General features: G+C 30.3%; 3 protein-coding genes and 1 long non-coding RNA gene across 5 annotated transcripts; 1 reads left to right on the forward strand and 3 right to left on the reverse strand.

Moving 5' to 3' along the window:
- Positions 1–4,276: 4,276 nt before the first annotated feature.
- On the forward strand, positions 4,277–5,091 carry LOC137825790 (uncharacterized). The gene is made up of 2 exons (XR_011083350.2): positions 4,277–4,547; positions 4,891–5,091. It is a non-coding gene; the product is annotated as an uncharacterized LOC137825790 (long non-coding RNA).
- Positions 5,092–12,017: 6,926 nt separating this feature from the next.
- Positions 12,018–17,337, reverse strand: LOC137826045 (peptidase M50B-like protein). The gene is made up of 10 exons (XM_068631888.2): positions 17,044–17,337; positions 16,010–16,105; positions 14,024–14,108; positions 13,553–13,674; positions 13,422–13,446; positions 13,245–13,328; positions 13,142–13,171; positions 12,939–13,044; positions 12,558–12,622; positions 12,018–12,263 (listed from the first exon to the last, which is right to left on the reverse strand). The coding sequence occupies exons 1-9, from the start codon at positions 17,131–17,133 to the stop codon at positions 12,559–12,561; spliced, it is 702 nt and encodes a 233-aa protein (XP_068487989.1). The 5' UTR covers positions 17,134–17,337; the 3' UTR covers positions 12,018–12,263; position 12,558.
- An 828-nt stretch (positions 17,338–18,165) lies between these two features.
- Positions 18,166–24,547, reverse strand: LOC137824442 (RNA-binding (RRM/RBD/RNP motifs) family protein). Of its 2 annotated transcripts, XM_068630090.2 has the most exons (9): positions 24,411–24,547; positions 21,482–21,677; positions 21,302–21,399; positions 20,811–20,862; positions 20,060–20,130; positions 19,748–19,838; positions 19,591–19,666; positions 19,396–19,474; positions 18,166–18,736 (listed from the first exon to the last, which is right to left on the reverse strand). In XM_068630090.2, exons 2-9 carry the CDS (start codon positions 21,624–21,626, stop codon positions 18,332–18,334), a joined length of 1,017 nt encoding a protein of 338 aa, XP_068486191.2. In that variant the 5' UTR covers positions 21,627–21,677; positions 24,411–24,547; the 3' UTR covers positions 18,166–18,331. The 2 variants fall into 2 exon arrangements, with proteins under 2 accessions (XP_068486191.2, XP_090149991.1); XM_090293865.1 differs by lacking the exons at positions 20,811–20,862; positions 24,411–24,547 and having other exon boundaries at positions 21,482–21,583.
- Positions 22,314–24,484, reverse strand: LOC137824441 (small ribosomal subunit protein mL104 (rPPR9)). Its single transcript, XM_068630089.2, has 2 exons — positions 24,411–24,484; positions 22,314–24,279 (listed from the first exon to the last, which is right to left on the reverse strand). The coding sequence occupies exon 2, from the start codon at positions 24,198–24,200 to the stop codon at positions 22,527–22,529; it is 1,674 nt and encodes a 557-aa protein (XP_068486190.1). The 5' UTR covers positions 24,201–24,279; positions 24,411–24,484; the 3' UTR covers positions 22,314–22,526.
- Positions 24,548–24,564: the final 17 nt, after the last annotated feature.

Consider the following 24,564-nt stretch of genomic DNA (forward strand, 5'->3'; position numbering starts at 1 on the left):
GGCTCTAACAATTAAAAAGAAATAGAAAACATTTAAAAATGACAACAAAGGTTATAGAGTGGTTAATTAATAACAATGAAAACTTAAATTTATTGCCATTAGTGCTTTCACATCCTTTCTTCATATAGTGTGTGTACGTACATATACTCTCTCTCTCTCTGTATATAAAAATGGTAATATTTTTAACAGTTTGAAAACATTATTCATGAATGGTTGTTATGGGAAGATGTTGATTTCAGAATGAGTTTAAATATTAATTATTGGACGCTATAGGGTAATGCATTTACTATTTAATGTTTTTTCACTCTCTTAAAGGACCGATGAAAAACTACAATTAATATTAATGGAAAATAGAATCAAGATAAGCAGCCAAACTATTATTTTCTTAACTGTGTGCTGGTTCCAACTGACTTTGGATTTATTCAAATTCATTTGTTAGCATGGAATCAAATCCTAGCTAACTTTTTTCCTTATTTTCTAGGTTTCTATTATTGATTTTAAATAAAACTAATAATCTTTCTATTAAAGTATAAGTGATTTTCACAAAAAGAATAATGTACCTATAATAGAATAAAATATAATTATTTAATTTTCAGATATTCTAGATATTATGTATAATCAGTTATAATATAATAGTTATTGGAGAGATCTGAAGATATAGGAATAAGTATATCTTTAAAGAAGGAGTGATTGATCATTATGAGATTTTTTCCTTGGTTCAACTAAAGGTTTGGTCTTGGTTAACTTCCAAGTGTGATTCTATTTTTTTATTTTATTTTTCTAATTGGTGTCTTGATCCGAGGATTTGCTTGTTTATTATCAAGAACAATTGTTAGTTTGAGTAGGTGGTTTCGTGGTATTTCTTATAGTAGTTTTTTAGTGAGTTTTGAGGTATTCCTTTTGTTTGGAGTTATATATAATGATTGAATCATCCCTAAAGTGATTCTTATTTATTTATTGTTTCTTGTCGATACAAAAAAAATCTGTTATGCTCTCTATCTCTTGATTCTTAAACCAATATGCGATAAACATGCTTTACATTAATTTCCTTTTCACTTTGATTCCTTTATAATTATACATATATACACCCTCCTTTTAATTTAATAATAACATAAAACAAGTGTATCAAAGATAAAAAAAGAATAAAAACTAATCCACATCAAAGGATTTAAAGGAATATGAAAAAGAGGGAGAAAATGTAGGTTCACTCTTCCACAAAAACAACCATAACATACATTACCTTAATTGATTTGAAGATGATTTTGAGAAATTCAAATTTTAAAAATCAATTACAACTATTATATTTTAAAGACGAATTTAAATTATAATTTAAATCGTTTTGACACAATATTTTTTCAAATAAGTATATATATGTGCTAATAGTAAGACTCCTACTTAATTAAATAGCTATAATTTTTATTTATTTATATTGATGCCATTTATTTTAAAATACATACCATAACCTTAATTTTATATATTTTTATATTTTGATATTTATACATAATGTACAAATTAACATATAATGTTAACAAATTAAAATTAAACTACTATTATCTCAAGCAATAATGCTTTAGTCGAGTTATATTTGAGTTTAAATAAGTATTTTTAGTGCAAAATGTAGTTGGATAGAGATTAACTTATCCTATAGTGCAAGCCAAAGTCCACTTTCATTTCATTCCCTACTAAAAGAAAATTATTTCTGTCAACTTTCAATAGATTCTTTCAGCTATTGTTTGGTATAGAGATTTTAAAGATTTGCTGATGTTATTTTTTTTATCCGTACATAAAAAATAAAAAAATATGTTTCAGGGATACATCAACCCTTCTATAAAACTTACTGCACAAAAACCTCACAATAAAATGAGATAATCCTAATAGGAGAGCTCTTGTAGTAGCAAAAAGAAAATTTTCAAGAGAAAAAACAGCAAGAACCTTCCATCATTAATACCAAAGACAATTTGCAAAATAGATAGACCCAGACCAATATTCTCATATAATCTTGTAGACTGTAAGCAACCCTTGAATTGATCCATTAGAAAAATATTACAAACATAAACATCTACAAGACATGATTTTTTTGGCATAAACCTAACACTTTACTCCTTCTCTATCAGTATCCTGCATTGCTATTTTTACCACTTTGTTGATACAGAGAATCGTGAACTAAGCCAACAAATAGAGAAAAAAACAAGTCCAATTCTATGGTGTCATAGCGTGGTACATTGCAACGAAAATAACCTTTACGATCTTGGTTCATTCCCATTGTTTGGCTTGCGAATGTTATTAATAGTACAACTAATTAATGTTTTGGGGGATCTCTTGTAAGATCTATGTGATATTTTGTGTCCTTATAGATTTTGTAAGATTTATTTTATTCATTCTTTATAGATAAAAAAATTCTTTTAATATTTTAAATTATTTGTGAGATTAAGTGTTTTGAAAAGATAGAAAGAGATATTTCCTTTAAGTATACAAAAACAAAGGTTTTTCACGTTGTTGCTTTTTGGTGCACTTGTTGATGATAATTCACCAAATAATTAATAAACATCTTAGAGAAAGTGATAGAAGAATATTAGAGTTTTAGGTAGCCAAATTGAGCCATTCATTTTAAGGGAGAAGATGTGAAATATTATGTTTCCACTTTTAGAAGAATTAAAGATAGTGCAAAGGCAAAAGGAATGTCTTTGAATGCATGCATGCATATTAATTTAAAGGGAAAAAGGTTACACTAATAATTTAGGCATTTGACATTCCAATTGAATAGGGGTCAACCAAATGTGAGTGAATTTTGGCATCTCACTTTTTTTAGGGTAATTTGGCTTTGGCTCTTCACACCAAGAATAAGCCACCTTTCTATGTTTAAGATTCTAAATTCTAAATATTAATATAATCAATGTTCAAGATACTTTGGAAGATATAGAACATAATTATTTATAGATGCAAAAATATGGAATATTGTGGATAATTTGTGGCACGTGTACTATTAGAATCACAATTATTTTTTATGTCTCAAACTTTTCTCCGTAAATTTATATTTAGGGTTTATAAGTGTTTGTGGTTTAAAATATGTTATAAAAACTTTACCAAATCGTATATTATTTCATTATTAACAAATAGAATGAATCACGTTGATGACTAATAAATAGAATGAAAACCTACGTATACTCATGATGACCAAGAATTTGTGAGCTTTCAGCTATACACGTCTTTTCTTCACAAAAAGAGTCTTATATTTTTTTTCTTTGTTTCTCTTAATAATGGTTTTTAACAAAACGATAATAGTGCATGACATTTGGGTTCATAATCTTTTTAATATACAACAATAGAGTTATCTTTGAATATTTTTATTTCAATCATCATAAAAATATAAAAATAGAATAATCTTTTAATGATTAAAATTAAATCTAATTCCACTAGAAGAAAAACATGAAATAGAAATCAATTTTAGAGACAAAAAATAATTAATTGATATAGTGACCAAATTAGATATAATTTTAGAAACTAAACAAAAAAAATTGATTTCTATAGTTTTATTATTGTTAAATAGTTTGTAAATTGATTTAACTACCAAATATTTAGATTCTAAATTTGGTAGCAAAAATCTTGGTAGCTAATTAGATACCAATTTAGAAACCATTTAACAATAATAGAAACTAATTTAGAAACAAAAATATTTGTAGTCTCTAAAATGGTCTCTAATATCACTATATCAACTAATTATTTTTTGTCTCTAAAAATTGATTTTTATTTCATGATTTTCTTGTAGTGTTCACGTATGAGATAGATGAATATTGGAAAATGGATCAGCAGGTTCATTTTGGTGTTAATAATATTTCATTCTAATAAAAGTGAGGCATATTTCTATTACTTAACCACCTTTACTTTTTTTTCAAGCTTTCATAATTGAAGTATAAAATAAAACAACTTGTTTTGAAAACCAGCACCAACACAGTTATAAAAATTCCTTTTAGACTATTATGCATAAAATTCTTATTCTTTTCCATCAGTAAAAAAAATAATCTTATCTAAAACAGTATATTGCAAGCCTGCACTGAGAATTAACATTTATAAGAAAATAAACATTAAAATAGTCTTACCCTTTTAAAGAAACCCCTTTAACACAGACTTGAAGTTAGAATTCAATATAGCAGTAATAAAAAAAGTTACAAAGAGAATATTAAGTCTTATTCTGAAACCATTGTCCATTTGAGAAGATTGTGCTGTTCACTGTTCATCATCTATAGCTATATATATGGGTTATTGTGGTTCATTAGGTAGCAATTGAGTGTTGAAGATGAGATGTTTTGAGAGGAGAAAGTCTTTAGCACCCTCAAAGGCTTCCACTACTCTATATTTCAGTCATCAAATATGGAGTATGGAGGAGTGGACTTTTGAGGCCTGCTGAAGCCTTTATCACTGTTGCACCTGCTATAATGCAAATTCAAATTCAAATCATCATAATCAAGCATTTGGTTCTCTCTGAATCATCAAACACAATCCATATGTGTTGCCCTCTAGTTGCATGCATGTACTTCAAAATATAGCAGGTTTTCTTTCTATTTTCCTTCTTTCTTTTTGGGTAAGATTTTTCATTCTATGATCTATTAGACTATAGAGAGTAATGTGAAAATTTCTATTTGAGGCATCCTACTCACTTTCTTTTCCTGCTTTTTCTTCCTGAGGGCTACTTGGCTTGTTTACACTCTCAGTCCTCATATCAGTGTCAAACTCTGAACTTTTTAACATATATTTTGGGGCATAATATATATATATATATATATATATATATATATAATATTCGAGTTCTTAAGAGTCACAAAAATAACTCTGATGGCTGACACACTGTGATCTTAATTTGAGCATATATAACATCAGAATTTTTTTTGATAGGGTATAACATCATAATACAAGGCTGGATTACTCTCCACGAGTGCTTCTTCTCCTCCTCCCTCGTTCTCTAGGCTTTCTCGACTTCTCTTTATTTCAGAGTCCTTGCGTTCTTTAGTTCTTATCAGTATTATCTGTAAAAATATTTTGAATGTTAAGTCAATCTGAATACAATCTATAAATTTTAAGTTTAATTGATTATTATCTTTGTATCTTGAATGTCTCTCTTGTTGTATCTTTAGCGTTATGAATTCACACATAGAATTCAGAAAGGATCCAATTACACTTTAATCATACTTTACAAATAATTTGATATAATACTATTAATGACTTTTTAGGTCTTTTATAAGTTCCGAGAAACTAAGAGCTTTTCGCCAATCCGATAGTACAGTTGATAAACAAATGATTATTAAATGACTACTAATCTTAGTCTTAGGCCAATAAGCGATTAACTATTTATTACAGGTTTTGGAGATGATCTAAAGTTAATGAAGGAAAAAAGTTTTGTTATTAACATTCTATTGTTTTGGTTTTTCTTTAGTTTTATTTGGGTGTAAGGAATTTATATGTTTTTTTATTAGGTGTGTTTGTGGTTATGTTGAATTGGTCGTATATGTTTTTTGGAACTTGTAGTTTCTGTTCCTTTGCGTAAGATTACGGACGTTGTTAAGATTGGAGCTTGAAAGATATTGTATTGTAATAGTTTCTTTGTTCTTGACTTATTAATGTAGGTGAAGCTTGAACATCTTGTATAAAAGTTGGAAAATCACTAAATTATTTTATTTTACTTATTCATTTCTAAGAAAAAAAAATGAATGACTAATTCTTTGGACCATTTCTACTATTTAGTAGAGAAGTTGCAAGATGCTAAGTAGAGAATGGGTGCTTTCAGCTGACAAGAAAAATATGTGTGCTGATTGAAAGGGAAAAAAAATTGTACCATACTATAATATGAAAGGTTCTCTCACTTGTATTTCCAAAATAATATTAAAGTTTAATCAAATAATATCCATTATTAGTACTTGTGATCTTACATGTTAAACTATAATTACGTAGAAAGTGTTATTCATTTTGGATACTTTTTATTCTTTTTTTTATATAAATATCAGGCTTAAATCTTATTTTATTGCTATATATTACTAATTTTCGTTTTGTAGTTTCAATTTCTCAAATTATTTCTCCATACTTTTAAATATGGCATTCACGTGTAGAAGTAATACTCAAATATTTTATCTAAGTTTTAAATAAGTGTTTTAAGGTGAGTTTAAAACTCGATAACTGATATAATTTTGACGTAAATTCTTATTGTATTTCACTAAAATATTAATAATTATGGTTTTATAATATATTTTCTGCAATGTTTTTAAATTAATAATATAATATATGATATTAAATTAAAATGGTTATTTAAATAATTGAAATAAAATGTTATTATTCATCTAATGATTTTTATACTGAAGTATAAAAAATTAACAAGATTATTATTATTTTTCAAAATATTGTTAAATTTATTTTAATTACATTTAAAATGAAAAATTAAATTCCAAGATATGATTAACAAGTATTATTTTAATTTTAAATTTCCTAGTCATATACGAAAGAATATTACATATAATAATATCTTGTTTAGTCATTCAAGTATAAAAAATAAATAAATTCCATAAAAATAAAAACGATTTAATATAAATGATTAATCTATTAAAATTTACAACATTAAAATCTATGAGTTAGTATTTATGAAGCTCGGACATTCCTCTTAAATGGCGTCAGACACCGACACTCGTATGACACCTGTAGAACATGTATCCGTGAAGTGTCCAATTAAAAAAGTATTTGTTCGATTTATGACAATTGTAGTACGGTTCTAATACAATTTTAAAAAGAAAAAATACATTAATTTTTTAAAAATTCAAACTTTATTGTATAAATTGTTATTATGATTATAAAAATAAGAAACAAATAATTGTGAATCTGTCATGAAAAATATCTTTCTGCTCCAAAAAATAATCTAAAACATACTTGTGCACATAAATCTTTATTGTCAATTTATATAATTCATAATTATATAATATATAGATCTGTGTCCATGTGTCCTACATTTTAGAGATTTTACGTATCTTTATGTTCGTGTCCGTGTTTGTGTTATATATGTAGTGTCTGTCCTATATAGGTTAGTATATGTTTTAATTTTATAATATACTCTCATAAGATCTCAAAGATAGTCCAAGACTTAAAAATTTATATATATATATATATATATATATATATATATATTATAAAAGATAGATGTCTGAGTTGTTTGCATAACTAGGGAATTTTCAAACTCAATTATAAATAGTTTATTAGCTTTAATTAGTAATTCATGATTTATAATCCTTAATTCTTTCACTATATTGAAGTCAGACAATTGATTAGAGACTAAAGAAAGGATCACCATGCAATAGGTGTTTGCATTTCTAAATCGGATGAGTTAATATATAGTTTTTTTCTATCAATATGAGTTAATATATTGTAATAAATAGAAACAAATAGTATCAAAAGAATAAAAAGAAATCAAATATATAAAAGAAATTCTAGAATCAAATATAATATTGTTGTGAAAATAAAATGGTGAAATGCATGACAAAAAAAGTAAGTTGAAAATGGTGAAATGCATGAGAAAAAAAAGTAGTTGAAAATGTTGTTTTTATGTTTAAATTGTAGGTGACAAAAAAATACTCTTCAGTTGTTAAAGAAAACTCTATTTTGTTTTCTATTGGTTCTATACATTTTAAAAAACATGTTTTTTGAAAAATATACAATGATTTTCAATAATATACAAAATTTATTATTTATACTTAATTTTTAACTTTTTATCATTCTAATACTGTATTTATAAAATTTGCACATATATTCTTCTACAATATATGAAGAGCATTTTAAACGCATAAGAGTTTGGTTTGTGAAAAAAATAAATGTTAATTTGACTTATTTACGTTATATTTTCACAATAATACTCAGATATATAAAAAAAACTATTAACAAAATATTAAAAGATAACACCAATACGGATAGTATAGGTATAGATGTTCAATTCAAAATATATTTATTAAATTTATGACAATTTTCATGTTTCATATATAATTTTTTTTTTTAAAAATACAATGTAAACTCTAGAACTGACGAGACATGATTTAGGAATGGAGCCTTTTACTATTACATAATATGACAGTATTTTAAAAAAAAATAATAATAATTGCTCAAAGTCTTTATTTTTTCTGTTGACTTGATGATCCTGCCGCTTGACTTGAGTGCAAAAGTCTTGTCACGTCAAAGATCTTTTCTCTGGATCAGCTTCGCACCACGTTAGCCTTTGCTCTTCACGTCTTAATTCCTCACAAGAACTGAAGAAAACAAAGTGGCGCTACTGCGGCCGATCGCGCTCTGACGCCCAAAAAACTCAGAGAAAATCACCAAAAAACTCAGAGAAAATATATCAACTCAAGGAACCGTGCGTAGTGAATCTCAGTGTAGGAAATGCGTTCTGATAAGCGTACCTCAAAAATCTGTTAAGTGTTCCTTATATACCTGAGTTTTTTTTCTCGTTACACCTCTGGACGCGAGGATACGATGTTTTTGACAGTTTTGCTCCCTTATTACTCTACCTTAGAAATAATAATATCAGTTACTTATTTATATTTATGTTAATAAGACTTAACAATAATCTCTGTAAGTATTATAATATTTTTATCATAGGAAATGAATAAATAAATTTTTATTAAGATTAAAATGATATATCACAAGGATTTAGAAACCAACTTTGTATAAGTATTTACTATAATCCAATAACTCATACAAATATTATTTATCCTATCATGATGGTGAGAGGATTCAATTAGTCTTTTATATAAAAGAAAGCACTTTATCTCCTTAAATTTTAATTATTTTTTTATCAAGACTATTAAAATTATAAATCATCTTTTGTCTCAATAAGATGTGCATAATAATTAAGAAGAATAAATCAGTATATGATTTTAATATATTATAATAAATGTAATATATTCATGATATTAAAAAAACATTATTCATGTTTACTTAAATAGATTGGATTTTTAGACTTGAAATAATTTTTTTGAATGATTTAAATATGACCTTTAGTAAAATAAAATTTAATAAAAGAATATATATTTAACCTATTTTATAAAACAAAATAAAATAATGAACTAATGTATGCTACCATCTTAAATAATCATAACTATTTTTTTCTCCTAAGAATAATGCATGTAATGGTAAAAAATTGTAATTTAACTATCAAAATGATTAATAAAAGCTTGATTTTATCAGTAGAATTTCTCAGCAGGTATGACCAAGCACTTGATTTTTCTGTGTTCATTGCAATGATAATTTGTAGTTTGTTGCTAAATACTCACATTAATTTTGATAATGAATAAGCTCAAATATTGAGCCACTTAAGTGTTGAACTCACTGTACTTAAGGTGTCAATCTGTTTCGATCAGGGGTGTACTGTTCCTGTGGACGGAAATGAAGGTGCACCTGTTTGGATCTGGGGATGAAGGAGGAAGAAGGATGAGATAGCGGAGGAGTGGGTGGATGGAAGGTTCAAGCTTCTTCTCTCAAGTGCAGAGAAATAAGTGAGAGAAGAGAGAAAACCAAGGATGTCTGCAATTACGTATGTGTCCCATAGTTTTATAAAATCTGCTATGAATTAATCACATCTAATTTTGTATCTATTTTTTTAACTATTCCATGCACATATAATAAATCATAAAAAAAATAACTAAAATTGTAAAAAAGTTTATATATTAATAAAAAAATTAACTATATTAATAATATAAATATTAAAATAACAATAATATTTAATAAATTTTTAAAATAATAATAATAAATATTAATTAATATCATTTCAGTTATTTTAATTTTATTTCAAATAAACGGTACACACCCAAAAAAATTAATCATTTATAATAAAAATAAAAATATTAAATATATTTCTAATAAAATAAAAATGCCTATATATTAATAAATAGAGTATAAAAATTTAGTTAAATTAAATTTTATAAAATATTTCATATTTTATTATTTAAATATTTTAAAGATAAGAGTAAATTTGTAAATATATATATAATTTAAAGAATCATAAATAATATTAAAATTAACTAAATACATTAATTTACATAAGAGTAAATTTGTAATCTTACAATTTACACAATTCAAAATAATTCAAAATATCCTTACAATTATCACATCACTCACATATTTTAATAAATTTTCTTCACATATCCATTCTAACATCCCAATCCAAACAACCTCAACTTTCTTCACAATTCCACTCCCCCACGCTCTCAACTTTCCACTCCCCCATACCTTCTAATCCAAACAAAGCCTAAGTGAGATCTTAAGTTGTATAGTAATGCCTAACATAAAAATTTTTATTAAAAAAAAAAAAAAACTCACTGAATTCAGTATAAAGAAAGCTTGAGAAGACAGGTTTAAAGCTTTCACAGGTTTAAAGCTTTCAGTGAACCCCCAAACAACTTCCGCTTCTCCTTAATTATTCCTAATCAATGATTGATTTTGAAGGTAATTAACGTGAAGTAGCGGAAGCCTTTGAGGGTTACTGAATGCTTTCTCCTTTCAAATCCTTCACACAGGCAATTCATGATAAAACAAACAAGAAACACCTATTTATAATCAGATGCTACTTTCATTCCCTCACAAAATGATTTTGATTCACCGTATTTTAGATAAGGTTACTTTATTGATCACAAATGGCTAGAATTTGTTCCTAAACAACCATGGCTGTTAGTGGTTTTCTTTGCTTTTGACAAATGAAAAGAAAATCTCTGCATGCATATAACACACTTTGAATATCTTTCTCACCCAAATTGTGTATTTTTCTCCATAGAAATGTCTTAAAATGCATCAGGCAAAAACTACTAAGATTCTGTATTGAGTTGACATAGATTATGCAGATATTTCATGTCTATCTAATCATGCTGTAATTGTGGCCATGAATTTCAATCATCAAAGTGCGTTGACATTCTGATATATATGCAGTAACAGTATCCAGAAACAGATAAGATACTGCTTTGGTTGTGACTCTTTACATGCAGAATAAGTTATCTGTCACAAGCTAACTGCACATATTATATTCCTCCAAGCTGATACTTTTTCTCAGTTCTTTCAATTTATGAACCTATCATGTATATTTTTTTCTTGGTGTTTGGTTTTAGCACTTGAATTATACGAAATACAATCTTAATAAACTATAATAGTGACATAAACGATAAACTTAGTTGTCGTATCACAAAGATATATGGAAAATAAAAGCAAAGCCGAAACATGGAGAACAGAATAATGAAGAAAGTTTGACATGACTTTGGAATGTATTCGAGTTAATTAACCTCTTTCTGAGACCAAGGGCCAACCATTGTTGTCTATAAATACCAACCTTGATGTCTTTCTCTAATATCGAAACTGAGGTTAACAGAAGAACTCTTCGTGTTCCCTCAAAGGCTTCCAGTATTCAGTAAGCTAAGTTACTTGAATGCTGGAAGTTTTTGAAGGAATTTGAAACTTACTTCTACAAATATGATCTATATGCAACACTCTTCACTTGCAACAAAATTACCGTTTTCTTAGAAGATCTTCTACTTGAGCAATTAAATGAAGTTGAAAGGAACTGAATAATGGCTCAGCAAAAAACCTATCTCAAACATTTTTTAAGCAAAAGCACACTTATTGTCCAAACTGAGTAATTAAATTCTTCTTTCTTAAACATGTATCACTCATTTCATCTTTTTTGCTTTGACAACAATTGTTCTGGAAAAGGTCTTTTCTGCAAGAGATCGTTTATCCAGAACACTTGAGTGATATATTTTCCATATACGTCTCTTGGTATGTGTGTAAAGTCCCTCCATGACTATTGTTGGTGAATCCATAGAGAGAGTGTTCTCATGATCGAGAGAGATATTCGTTTGTGATTCACAAGAAAGGACAACTATGTTCCCTCATTAAGGTACATTAATTCTGAGGCCAAATATTTTATATCCCTAAACCAACTCAAACCAACCCAGTTGTATGTTTTAAACAGAGAAAACAAATTTAGAGAAAAAAAAGGGGATGAAAAATAGCTGCAAATGTCCAAGGCACTTATATCTATTGAAGTACTCACCTGTATTAGTTTCTAACTTCCTATACAAAAGCAATCATGTATTATCAAGCACCCCAAATAGGCTGCAAAGAATGAAGGCATGGGAGTAACATAGAGTAAACTCCCATAAGAAGAAAAAAACAAATAATCAGAATACAAAGCATTAACAGAAATTGGTCAAGCTCACTGCACTAACAAACCTCTTGGATACAGCTTTCTCAACCTGTAAACAAAAAGCATAAGAGACATGCATAAATATATTATTTTCATAAAACATGTAGCTGTCTTGTGTCAGTGTATGTGTATCCGTATGTTTCAGTTCAGAAAACTTCTTGAAAGCTTTTAAAATCTTAACACCTACTAAGTTTGAATAGATTGTTGACATATGAATGAAATTATACAAGTCCCTCAATCGTTAGTGGTGAAAGAATGTTTTCTCAGCTGACACTGGATCAGATTAATTTTTCATGTTCAATTTCATATAAAAATGTACTAAATTAAACTCCTCTATATTTACCTCATGATAATATGACCAAGCCAAGGTACAAAGATCCGCAAAGAAATGCAAATGATATCATCCCCCTGAAAGTGGAATGCAGAAAGGAACATTAATGCCTAGTAACTAATACAAATATATGAAATAAGTTCAGTTTATTCCCCAGTGATAAAGCATATATTATGATTGTCATTCAGCTGCAAATTCATGTACTTTCCCCTATTGCTACACTGCTATTATATGACCATCTTAATCATTATAAGCAAAGAACTACTATTTACTAGAGTTCTAGTTATGACAAAAAAAAAACTCCAAATTTCAATCCTAATAAAACCAACAAATATTGGTCCAAAATAAATGAATTATCTTGCATTCAAGCATGCTTTGGAATAGCAAACTCACCAAATAACTCCCCAGCCAAAACCATTACAAGGGCATGGACAAACTTCGGCAAACTTTTCAGCATCACTAGAGTGGACTCTTCGAGATATTAAATCATCGTAAATATCTACATCACACAAATTTTGATCATGTGATATAAGTGCTAGCAGAAATTTTATTATCCAAAGTAAAATAAACCATACAAAAAGTGCTTGAAAGTATACCATAAACTGAAAACAAACTGTTCATCACACCTGAAAAGTAAATCATAATTAGTTGTCTATATGATTCAAATAATTTATGGAAAATGGATGAAGAGGATCATACCAATAAAGAGAATGACATAGCGAAGGACATGGACTGTTGTTTTCTCTTGCAGAACCCAAATAACAGCAATAAAAACAATAAATCCTGATATTAATTGATCAAGTAAAATAATGTCAATGTCATCTTTCCATTTTTTCCCATTCTATGTGAGAAGATGAAGATCAGAAAACCACTCACCAATACAGAGTCCTCGAAGTGTCCACTTTTTGATAAAAGTGTGTAGCAAGACAGGAAAAGGGAGAGAAGTCAGGACAAAAATAGCTTTGATATATTTGGTACAAAACATCTGCATCTATAATCAATCTTACATTTTTTGCAAGAAAAAGCACAATAATCAGAGCAGCAATAAAGCAACCAGCAGCAATTTTTGCGGTGAGAAGATTTGTGGAAGCAAGTATCAAAACCATTCCCCAAAATGATGAACCAAGATCTAGAAGAAAAATCAATCAGAATAATGGTAAATGCAACTGAGAAGGGCTCTTATCAATTTCAAAACATATGCATAAAAAGGTTAAGAAGTCTATCTATTCAAAATATAGAATATCCACATATTTATGAATCTCATGATTTGCTGTGTCACAATTTGACATCAAACCCATAGCACATGTGGTGATGTTAGTTTATAAGATTGTTATCCACAAGACCCTGATTCTAAATTAACTTAAAAATATATACCTCATTGCATTAACTTTTTATACATCATATAATAAGAAATATCATGTGGGATGAATGTAAAAATTGATGTGTTAACTGAAAATTAGGGGAGAAAAGTGCATTACATCCAGCGGGCAAGATAACCCAGTATATGCCACCACGTGTCTGAGTTACCCCACCCTCATTGGCGTGAACCTGAATTCCCTCCACCTATTGAGATCAGACTAACAATGATTCAGTATACATCAGATGATACAAATATAAAGAACCTGACAGCAGAGTCAAACTTTTGAAATGACTCAGACTCAATACAATAAGACCACCATAATGCTAATAACCCACATTGAATATATTAGTAACAACAAGATATATACTTCATTTCACTGAAACATGCAGCATCACTGCATCAGAAATTCAAAAAAAATCACTGTATATGAATGAATTACAAATCAACAAAAGTGACAATTTCTTAAAAACCTTACGCGTGTTTTTGGCAAAATTAGTTTATAAGCTAACTAGCAGCTAAAATAACTAGTTTCTAATTGATAAGCTAGCTGCTAGCTGATAAACTCATAGCTTATAAGTTTCGAGCTGATAAATTAGCTTATTGGATTAAAAATATTTGGTAGATTAGCAAATAACCTAGTTATTAAATGTAAAATGGCATAAAAAGACATAACTACATAAATTTTATTATATAAATAAAATTTATATTTTCTAAACAAAAATATATAATTATGTAATTATAATTTTATATTTTTTTAAAATAATTAAATTTGGCTTAAACTTTTTAGTGCTTCTATTTTTGGTAAAAGTTATATATGTTTTTTTAACTAATGAAACATTAGTTACTTTAAATTGTAATAATAAATCTTTTTTAATTTGAACTCGGTAAAAATTAAAATTAACTCAATAAATATTTAATATTCAATATCTTAAATGTTGGAACCACTCTCAAACATTCTTATTTGAAACACCCAATACAATGTATTAAAATATATTAAGAATAATAATGAAATGTACTAAAATATAAAGGATAGTAATAGAAGAAAATTAAATAAGCTACAAGCTAACTGAAGTAGCTTGCTTCTTATAAGTTAGAAGTTCTTAAAATAAGCTACTTTGATATATCTTACCAAACACTTTTTGTGTTGGTCAAACTAGCTTATAAGCTAGTAGCTAGCTTAGTGGCCTTACTAGACATACTCTAAATTCATTGAGTCCATGATTCACAATAGCGAAATTCTCTGTGCTTCTGTAACTGTGATATCCATAAAAATAATTAAAAAAAATAAGATTGAAAAAATGCTCCCTGGTTGATTGCAAGCCATGGCTACCCAAAGTATAGGAAGGCAAAACAATCTCAGAGGCCTTGTAGCATTAGCATCTTGCCATAAAATACAAGTGGGTTTCTTCTTTTTAATTCACTATGATTCAAGAAGGCCTAGCCTTTAAGAAAATCAGATGTATGCCCTTCTACCCTTGATTGTCAATTCAAAACTTTCACAAATCAAACAGAACATCATTTTGTAAGTTAAGAATATTATAAGTTACTGCTGTGACCTATGCCTTTTAAATCCAGAACTGTTTGACTCTTACATAACATAAACAATTAGCGGACAAACTTATAGTTTGTTGCCATTTCAATGCCTATTCTAGCCATTAACATAACAACCTTAAAGACAAAGACAAATCACAATGAGCGCTATAACAAATTTACGTTAAATATTGTCTACCTAAGAACATTAAACTGAAACACTAGCTCGTCTTCGATAAGCGGCTCATTTGAACTAAATTTACCATCTTAAATCAGCCTACTAACTCCGTTTTAGTTGGTGAAATAAAAGCTCTTCCAGATTGGAAATGCAACAAATCAAAGTAGACCATTACACAAGATGAACTTTCGGAGCTAACTTATTCTACATTCAAAATAAGTTGATAGCAGCCATAATCTAAAAATTTGGTGATATAGACAAAAAAGGGCCCCTATTCGCCCCTGAAGATCTTGGATTCATATTATTGAGGGTATAGAATACAAACTGGAACTTCTAATCTAACACATTGATCTTCAACATCAAAGGGCATTAAGCTACAACATTTACAGTTTTTACCTTGCCACAAGTGAGCCAGCAAGCAATGGCATGACTCGCTTCATGCAGAAACACAGTGATGAGCTTAAAAGGTGTAAGTAGAAAGGTCCTCCATAGCTATAACCACCACAACAAAGTAACAAGAAGATCAGTTATACAGCCAGTGAGACCAAAATAAATATATACATGACATTGTACCCTAAATAAATCTACATGAAATGTGGGGTAGCATAAATATGTATGGTTACTAAATCAAAACAAATATCTGCAAACTTCCCTGATTAACCACTAACTATTTAAATATGATGTAGCATACTAGAACAAACTAAGGACCTCCTTTTGAAAGGTCTTTTGTCTAATGCCAAGTCCACCAAGTTGTTCAGCTTACGCAACCATGGTTTGTTTTTACCGATTAACCCATCCAAAAGAGCTACCAAACTTTGATCCAGTCTCAAGTCACAACTAATTTGGGAAAAAGTCACGCGGAAATGGCAAATAAACGTTAATCTTATCTCTATCCACCCACGTGATTCTCTATCCAAAAAGAAAAACTTGAAGCAGAAAATTTTGACACGGTAACATCATTTGCGTACTCCAATTTACAACCCCATTCACAACTCAACAATAATTGAATGCAATTGTATTTCTCTCAACATCCCTATGCTACCACTATGTAGTAGGATTGTAATCATTTGAATGCATAATATACTCATTGAAATCAAATAAAGCAAGATATAGGCTGCATTACAATAACACAATTACCTACTACAACTACAAACATGTGCAGTTATAAATTAGTAACTAGATCATAAAGAGAGAGAGCGAGTGGTGATAATTAAACATCACAAAAAAACTTACTGCACAATCTAAAGCCTCTAACTCTGAGATCATTACCTCCAATTTCTCTAGAATTTAAATTTCAAACTCAATTTGTTTCCTCTAAATCTAATTCCTTAACAGGGTATGTTTTCCCAGGTGAGAAGGAGCAAACAAAGATTGTTTGAGGGCGTGTTGAATGCAGAGAAAGAGGGTGAGAAAGAGAAGCAGTAGTGTACCACGAGGATTACAACGGTGAAGGCAGCAACACAAGCAATGAAGACCTTCTGGTCATGGTCACAACAGTTCTTGAGCTCCCAGTTGGGCATAGCTGATGTGCTCAAACGAAAAATGAAGAATCGAAGTGAAAGGATTGAACTTTGAAGGAAGGTGGTGATGGGTTTTGTGTTGAATCAATCCTAGGATTAAGGAAGCGTTTGGTTTGGTTGGTTTGGTGGGGTGGGAATCGCAATGAAGAGAGAGGGAGTGAAGGTATAAATCAAACAAACACCATTCTATTTATTTTTTATTTTTTTATTTATTTTTGAAACTTAATTTTATATACAAGAAAGAAGAAAGAAAGAGCGTTTAATTTGATGTGTTCAACGCGTAAACAAAGTCAACCATTTTTGTTTTATTTAATTTGTTTCTTAGGTGAACCGTTCAGGATTTCAGATTTTCTGTTCATTTCAAATTTAAATTTGTTTCTTAATTCAACGAACTTCCGTATCATGTACTACTTCCAATTTAAAAAATATGTAACAAAATATGTTTTTATGAATTACTAAGAATAACTACACTTTACATGTTTCTTGTTTTACAAATTTTGAAAAAATACTATAAAAGATAAAATTGAAAGTATAAAATACTGTGTATTTATCAAAATATACTATTGATTAAAAAAAATAAAGCTTTAGTAAATAACATTCAAATATTTTCTTCACTAATAAAATTGTAAGAATAACACTTAAAGATAACAAAATTGATCAATAAGTTAAAATAGCAATTACTTATATAAATGTGCATTCTTATTTTCCTCTGTTTATGATTGACGTAAGTAATAAACTATACTCTTATTCTTTTTCCAAATTTTTTTTTTATTGTTATCCGTTTCACAATTTTAGAAAAATTAATTGATTAAATTTCGAAGATTTGTTTTTCTGAAAGTAGAATCAATATATTTCACAAAATGTTTCATTTTCTGATTTGCTAAAAATCATATTTTTATTGACATCTTTAAAAAAATTTAAATTATTATGCTGAATTAAAACATGAATAAAATTAAAAGCCAATAACAATATTAGTTTAGCTAATAAGAATAAAACAAATAAAATAATATTCTGAAAAGCATTATTGGTTAATTTTAACAGAACTTTAGTATTGTATTAAGCATTATATAACAGTAAAATGGATAATGTTACAGCACTACAGCATCTTCTTGAAACTTTGCATTCCCATTTCTCCCATGCATATAACAAACACAGCACAAAGCCATGCAGAAGGTTAATAATAAGCTGCAGAGTAGAGTTAGTCCTCGTGAGGGGAATGGCGACTGTATTTTCCCTGCGTTTGAGACCGTTCATCTCTTTCTTTTCTCTTCCGAGAATGTTTGTCTTTGTCAGTAGAACTTCTGTGTCTATGTCCTTTCTCAGATGAACTTCTGTTGTCTTTGTCTGTATATCTCCGGTGAAGATGTTCTTTCTCGGATGAACTCCTCTCATGGTAACGACCACTCCTCTCTGATGAGCTCCTTCCACGGGAGTGATCATCATCTCGGTGTCTTGAACTCCTTCTGTAGTGCTCTTCCTTGATGTCCACTGAACTTCTGAGGGCATTTTCCTTCCTGTATCTGTCCTCGGATCCCCTTCTATGTCTATGAGAGTCTTCTTCCCTGTCTGAAAGGCTCCTTTCTCTTCTAGGAGGCGATGGAACCTTTACATGGACAAAAACAAAACAAAAATTAACAAGCAAATAGATATCATGCATGAGTTATGAGACACAATGAACAATCCTGGACAAAGTCATTTAGTTGCTATGTAGCATAGACACTCATACTGATACGACACGAACATACATATAATATCTACAATGTAGGACACGGGGACACGAATCTATATATTATATAATTATGAATTATATAAATTAACAATAAAGATTTATATACACAAGTATGTTTCAATTTTTTTTGTAGCAGATGTTTTACATGGCTGGTTCAAAAGGATTTGTCTCTTATTTTTATAATTGTTTTACATGGCTGGTTCAAAAGGATTTGTCTCTTATTTTTATAATTGTAATGAAAATTTAGACAATAAGTTTGAAATTTTAAAAAATTAATGTCTTTTTAACTTTTAAAATCGTGTTAGAACTGTGTTAGAATTGTCAAAAATCCAACAAATATTTTTTGAATTGGTCACTTCATCGATACATGTCTTACGAGTATCGGTGTCCGATACCTGTGTCCGATACGGACACACCATTTACACGAGGCGTGTTCGAGCCTCATAGTTTAATTGTCATTTTAATATCTTGAAATATAAAGATCAGATCATTATAAATAAAAACATCTTTTCCAAATGGTAAAACACCACCACCTGAAAGCGTGACATGTATCTTCCTTCAGGTGGAGGGGGTATGCCAAGCTTCTTCAACTCCTCATATGGGATTGATTTCCTGGTCAAGTAATAGAGTCAGATAACACAGATTATCAGAAATCTTTCAAAACTAGGTTATAACAATTCAGAAAAATGTTTTCAGATATGACTTAGAACAAGAGAACTGAAACTTACAAGGGCGCACGAAATGGTTTTTCTCTTCCCCCAAAACGAAGTTGCCCTGATTCCTTCTTACCACTAAGACCACCACCTGTAGAACAGAAAAAGTAATCAGATGGATTTGGCTCATTAGGTAGAAATGCAACTTCAAGAATGAGTCACTTTAACTGACCTAACCTTCTAGGAATCCATCCAGGCATCAATTGCTGTCTGTTGTAATCAACTATGATTTCACAATCATCAACAATCAAATGATGAGCATCCTGCAAAATGAGAAATTTCAATAATTTTCCATAACAGTAACGTTTAATAAAAAGCAGTTTTTCAAGTCTGATGATTTAATCTGCTACTTGGCCGGGGATGTAAAATCATAACACTTTTGTTAAAAAATTCAAAACATGAATGGTATGTTCTAATTTTTTGTTAGTCATAAAACTTTGCTTTCATAAGCTAAAAATTAAACAGTTTTAATATGTTACCACACCATATATGCTCGTCGCATCTCCCTTTCAGTTTCATATTCAACAAAAGCATAACCACGAGAATCTCCTGTCACTGCAACCAAAAATAAATAAATCCAATGTAAAAACTTAAATCCCACAGCTTGACAATAATATGGCTAAAAGATAACTACATACATATCATTCAAGGGAATGAACTCATAACATTGCCAAATCAATGGCAGTAATTCAACACAAAAATGTGGCTATACAAAATGTGGTACAAATAGCCCAACTGGAAATGCTATATGCAAATGAACATTTAGAGAGACTCAATAAGAATACTTTTCCAGTAGTTGAGGCATATTATCAACAGACCGACAAGTCATACCCAAATCTGTTGATAATTCTAACAAAAACAACTTCATAAAAGAAAAACATTGTTCTCAATCGTGTACTATGAGAACTATATTATTTGCATAACATAGAAAACAAATGGTTGTGGAAAAACAATCTGAAAAGAACAGTATCCAGATTCCTGCGAGACTAGTCGTAGTTCTTAGAATGGCTAAAATACAATAAAACATAGTCAGATGCAGAGCATTATACAAGCAAAAAATCAAGAAAGAAAGACTCAATCATATTGACCTGCATGCTCAATAGAAGCACCACTCCGATGTTTTTCAAAACCACACAATTTGAAGATGTAAAATAGGTTTTCGTAGAGCAGGGAGGGGAAAAAAACTGACAATCACAAAGAAAGGTTAAGAAGTAAGGTAGATCAAAGAATGATACCAATGTCCCTGACCAAGCGCAAGTTCTTCACCTGGCCATACTTACTCATAACCTGAAAGTTGAGAACACATTCCAAAAGCACTCGGATTAAGCTACCCCAGAAGTTAATTATGCTTTAAAAATGAGGCAGCAAAAGAAGAAAAGACAATATGCTCTATTGTTTTGACAAAATTGTAATCAACCCATGTCCTTCTGGGAAGTATCTCATGAGCTTCAAGGAACATAATTGAGTTCCAAACTTAAAAGCTATATGTTCTATTCATATTATTGTTGATCCATTGTTTATGGGGTTAGTAAGGGTTAGAATAGAACCCTAACCATGTATACTTTATTTCTTATCTCCCTTCTTCAGAAAAAAAAAGTCTACATTAACAAAGTTAAGACATGGGAAACAATTTTCTAGATATTTGTATTTATCACGTATTGAAGGCAATATAACTTGAACATATCCTATTAGCACCCCCATAGAAAAGAAAAGAAAAAAATTGTACTTTGTGGAGAGTATCTTGTGTGGTGAGGCGAGAGAGACGAGCAACGAAGAGAGTGCAATAAGGGTCTCCCGTGGCCTTAGGATCACCATGTGGGTCATCTGCAAAATTCAATTTTTAAGAACAGATGGGAACCAAAATTGAAATAATTTATTAAAAAATGAAGGAAAAAGAAAGACAGACAGAGGCCAATGGAGGAACAGAGTTGAGCACGATAAACGGCATTGTCGTGAGGAACAACATCGGTGCCGTCGATGCTGCCAGCTTGAATCGGATGGTACGAATCTGCATAGAATACTGAGCTCAAGTTTTTGGACCGAACACTCATTCTTCTTCCCCACTAAAGGATTTTAGGTCAATGCAATATGCTCCAATTCACCTGTTTTTGTTTATGATCATGGATAAATTAAAGTTAATGGACCAAAATATCTCATTTATGGAGCTATTTAGTTTGAATTTAAAAGAATTTTAAAAGTATTATGTTGCTTTTTTTGCTTGTTGAATGATGATGAATCTCTTCTGAGTAATAGCAATGCACCTTGATCTTGAGGATTGTTCTATATAAAATGTGCAACTTCTGCTTGATTTTTGTTTTCATCGTTTTAAGTTTTTATGCATCGCAAATTAATTTTTCTTTGAAAAGTGTACTATTACATTTTTAACATGTTTAGGATTAGCTTAGCTGAACTTTACAAAATAATTATATTTTTAGTTTGTGATTTTTTTAATACTTCTCGAACTAACTAGACTAGTTTGTTTATAAAATTAAATAAATTTGGTTTAGTTTTACAAAAAATAATTTGAAATTTAAATTCTTATTTTCTACATAAAATATCACAAATTTGAATTGTATTAAATACTGTTATTCTTAAAATTCACTAAATTTAAAGAATACTTTTCACCACTTTTTAAATGTCCATGTGGAGGAATGGAGATATGCAACACTGTGGACCTGGATTGAGCCACTTATACTTGAGGTGGAGTTGTTTGATAAACTGGTTTTTACAAAGCTTATGAAAATCAAATACCTTTCTTTTCTTTTATTCAATTTACAGTGATAAACTTTGAAGATTTTAGGGGACAATGCAAGACTTTTAAAGGATACAATACAAACTGACACTAAGGTTGAGGGGGGAAATTATGGTAAAATATAAGTATCAACTATAAAAAACCCAAAATTGTTCCAACTTCCAACAGCAAAGGATTTAACTTTTGTTACTCTAAACATTTATGTTTTGTCAATCTCCTCAGCCTCCTGAACTCTTACAGTATTCTCCAGTAACTGACGGGCTATTTTTAACTTGCCACACTTCTGAAACACCTGTTCAAAAATGTCTCTAGCATAAGCTGATAAAGGAATACCATTTTCAAGCATTGATTTTGCTTTCTCATAAGCAGCATCTAGTTGACCTACTCTACACAACTTCTGCAACTTCTGGTTCTCCAATTTTCTTTCCAATTTAACACACAAATCCAACCGATCATGTTCTCTCAAAAGGCTCTCTACTAAATTGTAAGAGTCCAAATTTGGAAGCAATCCCAAACCCAACATTTCAATCAACAAGTCATAAGCAACTTTCCAGTTCTTACTCTCACCATGACCATGGATCAGAGCACTGTAGGTTAAACCATCAGGAAGGCATCGGTTCTTGTTCATGATTTCAAAGACCCTGGTAGCATCCTTTAACTTCCCCAATTTACACAACATAGGTATAACAGAATTATAAACAACCAACTTTGGCTTTAAGCCACAGGTCAACATCCTCCCAAACAAATCACTAGCTTCCTCCACTCGGTGACAATCGCACAATGCCTTTATAACAACAGAGTAACCCTCATGAACACACCTCAGCTTCCTTTCCTCAACAATCCTCAAAACTCTAACAGCTTCTTCTGTATTACCCAAGCGACAAAGCTCACACATAAGCTTAACCACAACAAAAGCACTAGGTAACAAGCCAGCCTTACAAACTGCCCAAAACACTTGAACTGCAGGCTGCATTACATCACTATTTCCTCCCATGTTAGGAACTAATATAGTATATGGTCTCCGAGTGTTCCTCACTCTCACCTTCTCTACAGATCCTTCTTTTGCACTCATCAAACACAGCTCCCCGATAAGCATGTTAATAGCAGAACGAGTAGGGAGCACTCCAATCTTGTCCATTTGATTAAAAATCTCAAGGGCTGACTCTACTCTACCAAACTTACAAAAACCAACAATCATGTTACTGCAGGAATACGTGTCAGGAGCTTCAATCTTGTGAAAGATTGAGAGTGCAAGCTGAATCATCTCCAAAGATGATTCCCTCTTGCAAAGCACATAAAGCATGTTATTACACACAAGGTTATCAGGCTCACATTTGAACACAGTCTCCATTTCCTCAAACAGTGACAGTGCTTCCTTAATTCTTCCTTGTCTACCCAAAAACCTGATGCAAATGGACAATGCCTTAGACGACACTCGACCCTTGTGAAAGGACACTGTGGTCAACAAGCATTTCATGTCGTCAAAAAGCTTCCTCCTACCCAAAAAATCAGCCATGTACTCGACGACAGAGTCGTCAAAGTGAAACCCCATGTGGGTCCCGGCCAAGGAGAAGAATTTCAAGGTCTTGGCCCTACCCAGTTGCTTATAGCCCCTCAAAACGCGAAGCACGAGGTTGGAGGTTAATTCTCGCTTGTGATGAGCCAATACGCGAGCCATGTCTCTGTCGTTGGCACAAGATACGAGGTAGGAGAACAGAGAAGAAGGGTTAAAGACATGATGAGAAGGGGGTGAGTTGTTGCGTGGGATTGGGAAATTACGGTTAGTTTGGGTAGAAGAGGAATGGAGAAATCGTGAAGAGGCGTTGAAGACGTGAACAGAGAAAACAGCGGCATGTTGTGTTCTGCAAAGCATTACAGTTTGAAAGACAAAATTATGGGTTCTGCGTTTCTTCTTTTTTTCCTCGGATGGATTCAGTTTCAGGTTGGAAAAACTGCAGATGAATCATTTAGGATTTCACACTCTCCAACCCAGTTAACCACTTCGACCACACTCGCTCAAACTCTTGTAAAATCGCAACTTTAGAAAAGAAAAATAAGCAAAAAGCGATTTATGAAAACGCACCTGGCTCACTGCTTATCTGTTGCAACTTTTTGTCCGTTTTGATTCTACATGTTGCGCTCTTCTGTGCCACCAACAGATCCCAATTGGGTCATTAGGGTTTTACTAGTTTGGATATAATGTAAAATTAAGAGTACAAATTAGAATTTAATATATA

Source organism: Phaseolus vulgaris, chromosome 8 (genome assembly GCF_051622355.1).
Source record: "Phaseolus vulgaris cultivar YP4 chromosome 8, ASM5162235v1, whole genome shotgun sequence".
Taxonomy (NCBI): domain Eukaryota; kingdom Viridiplantae; phylum Streptophyta; class Magnoliopsida; order Fabales; family Fabaceae; genus Phaseolus; species Phaseolus vulgaris.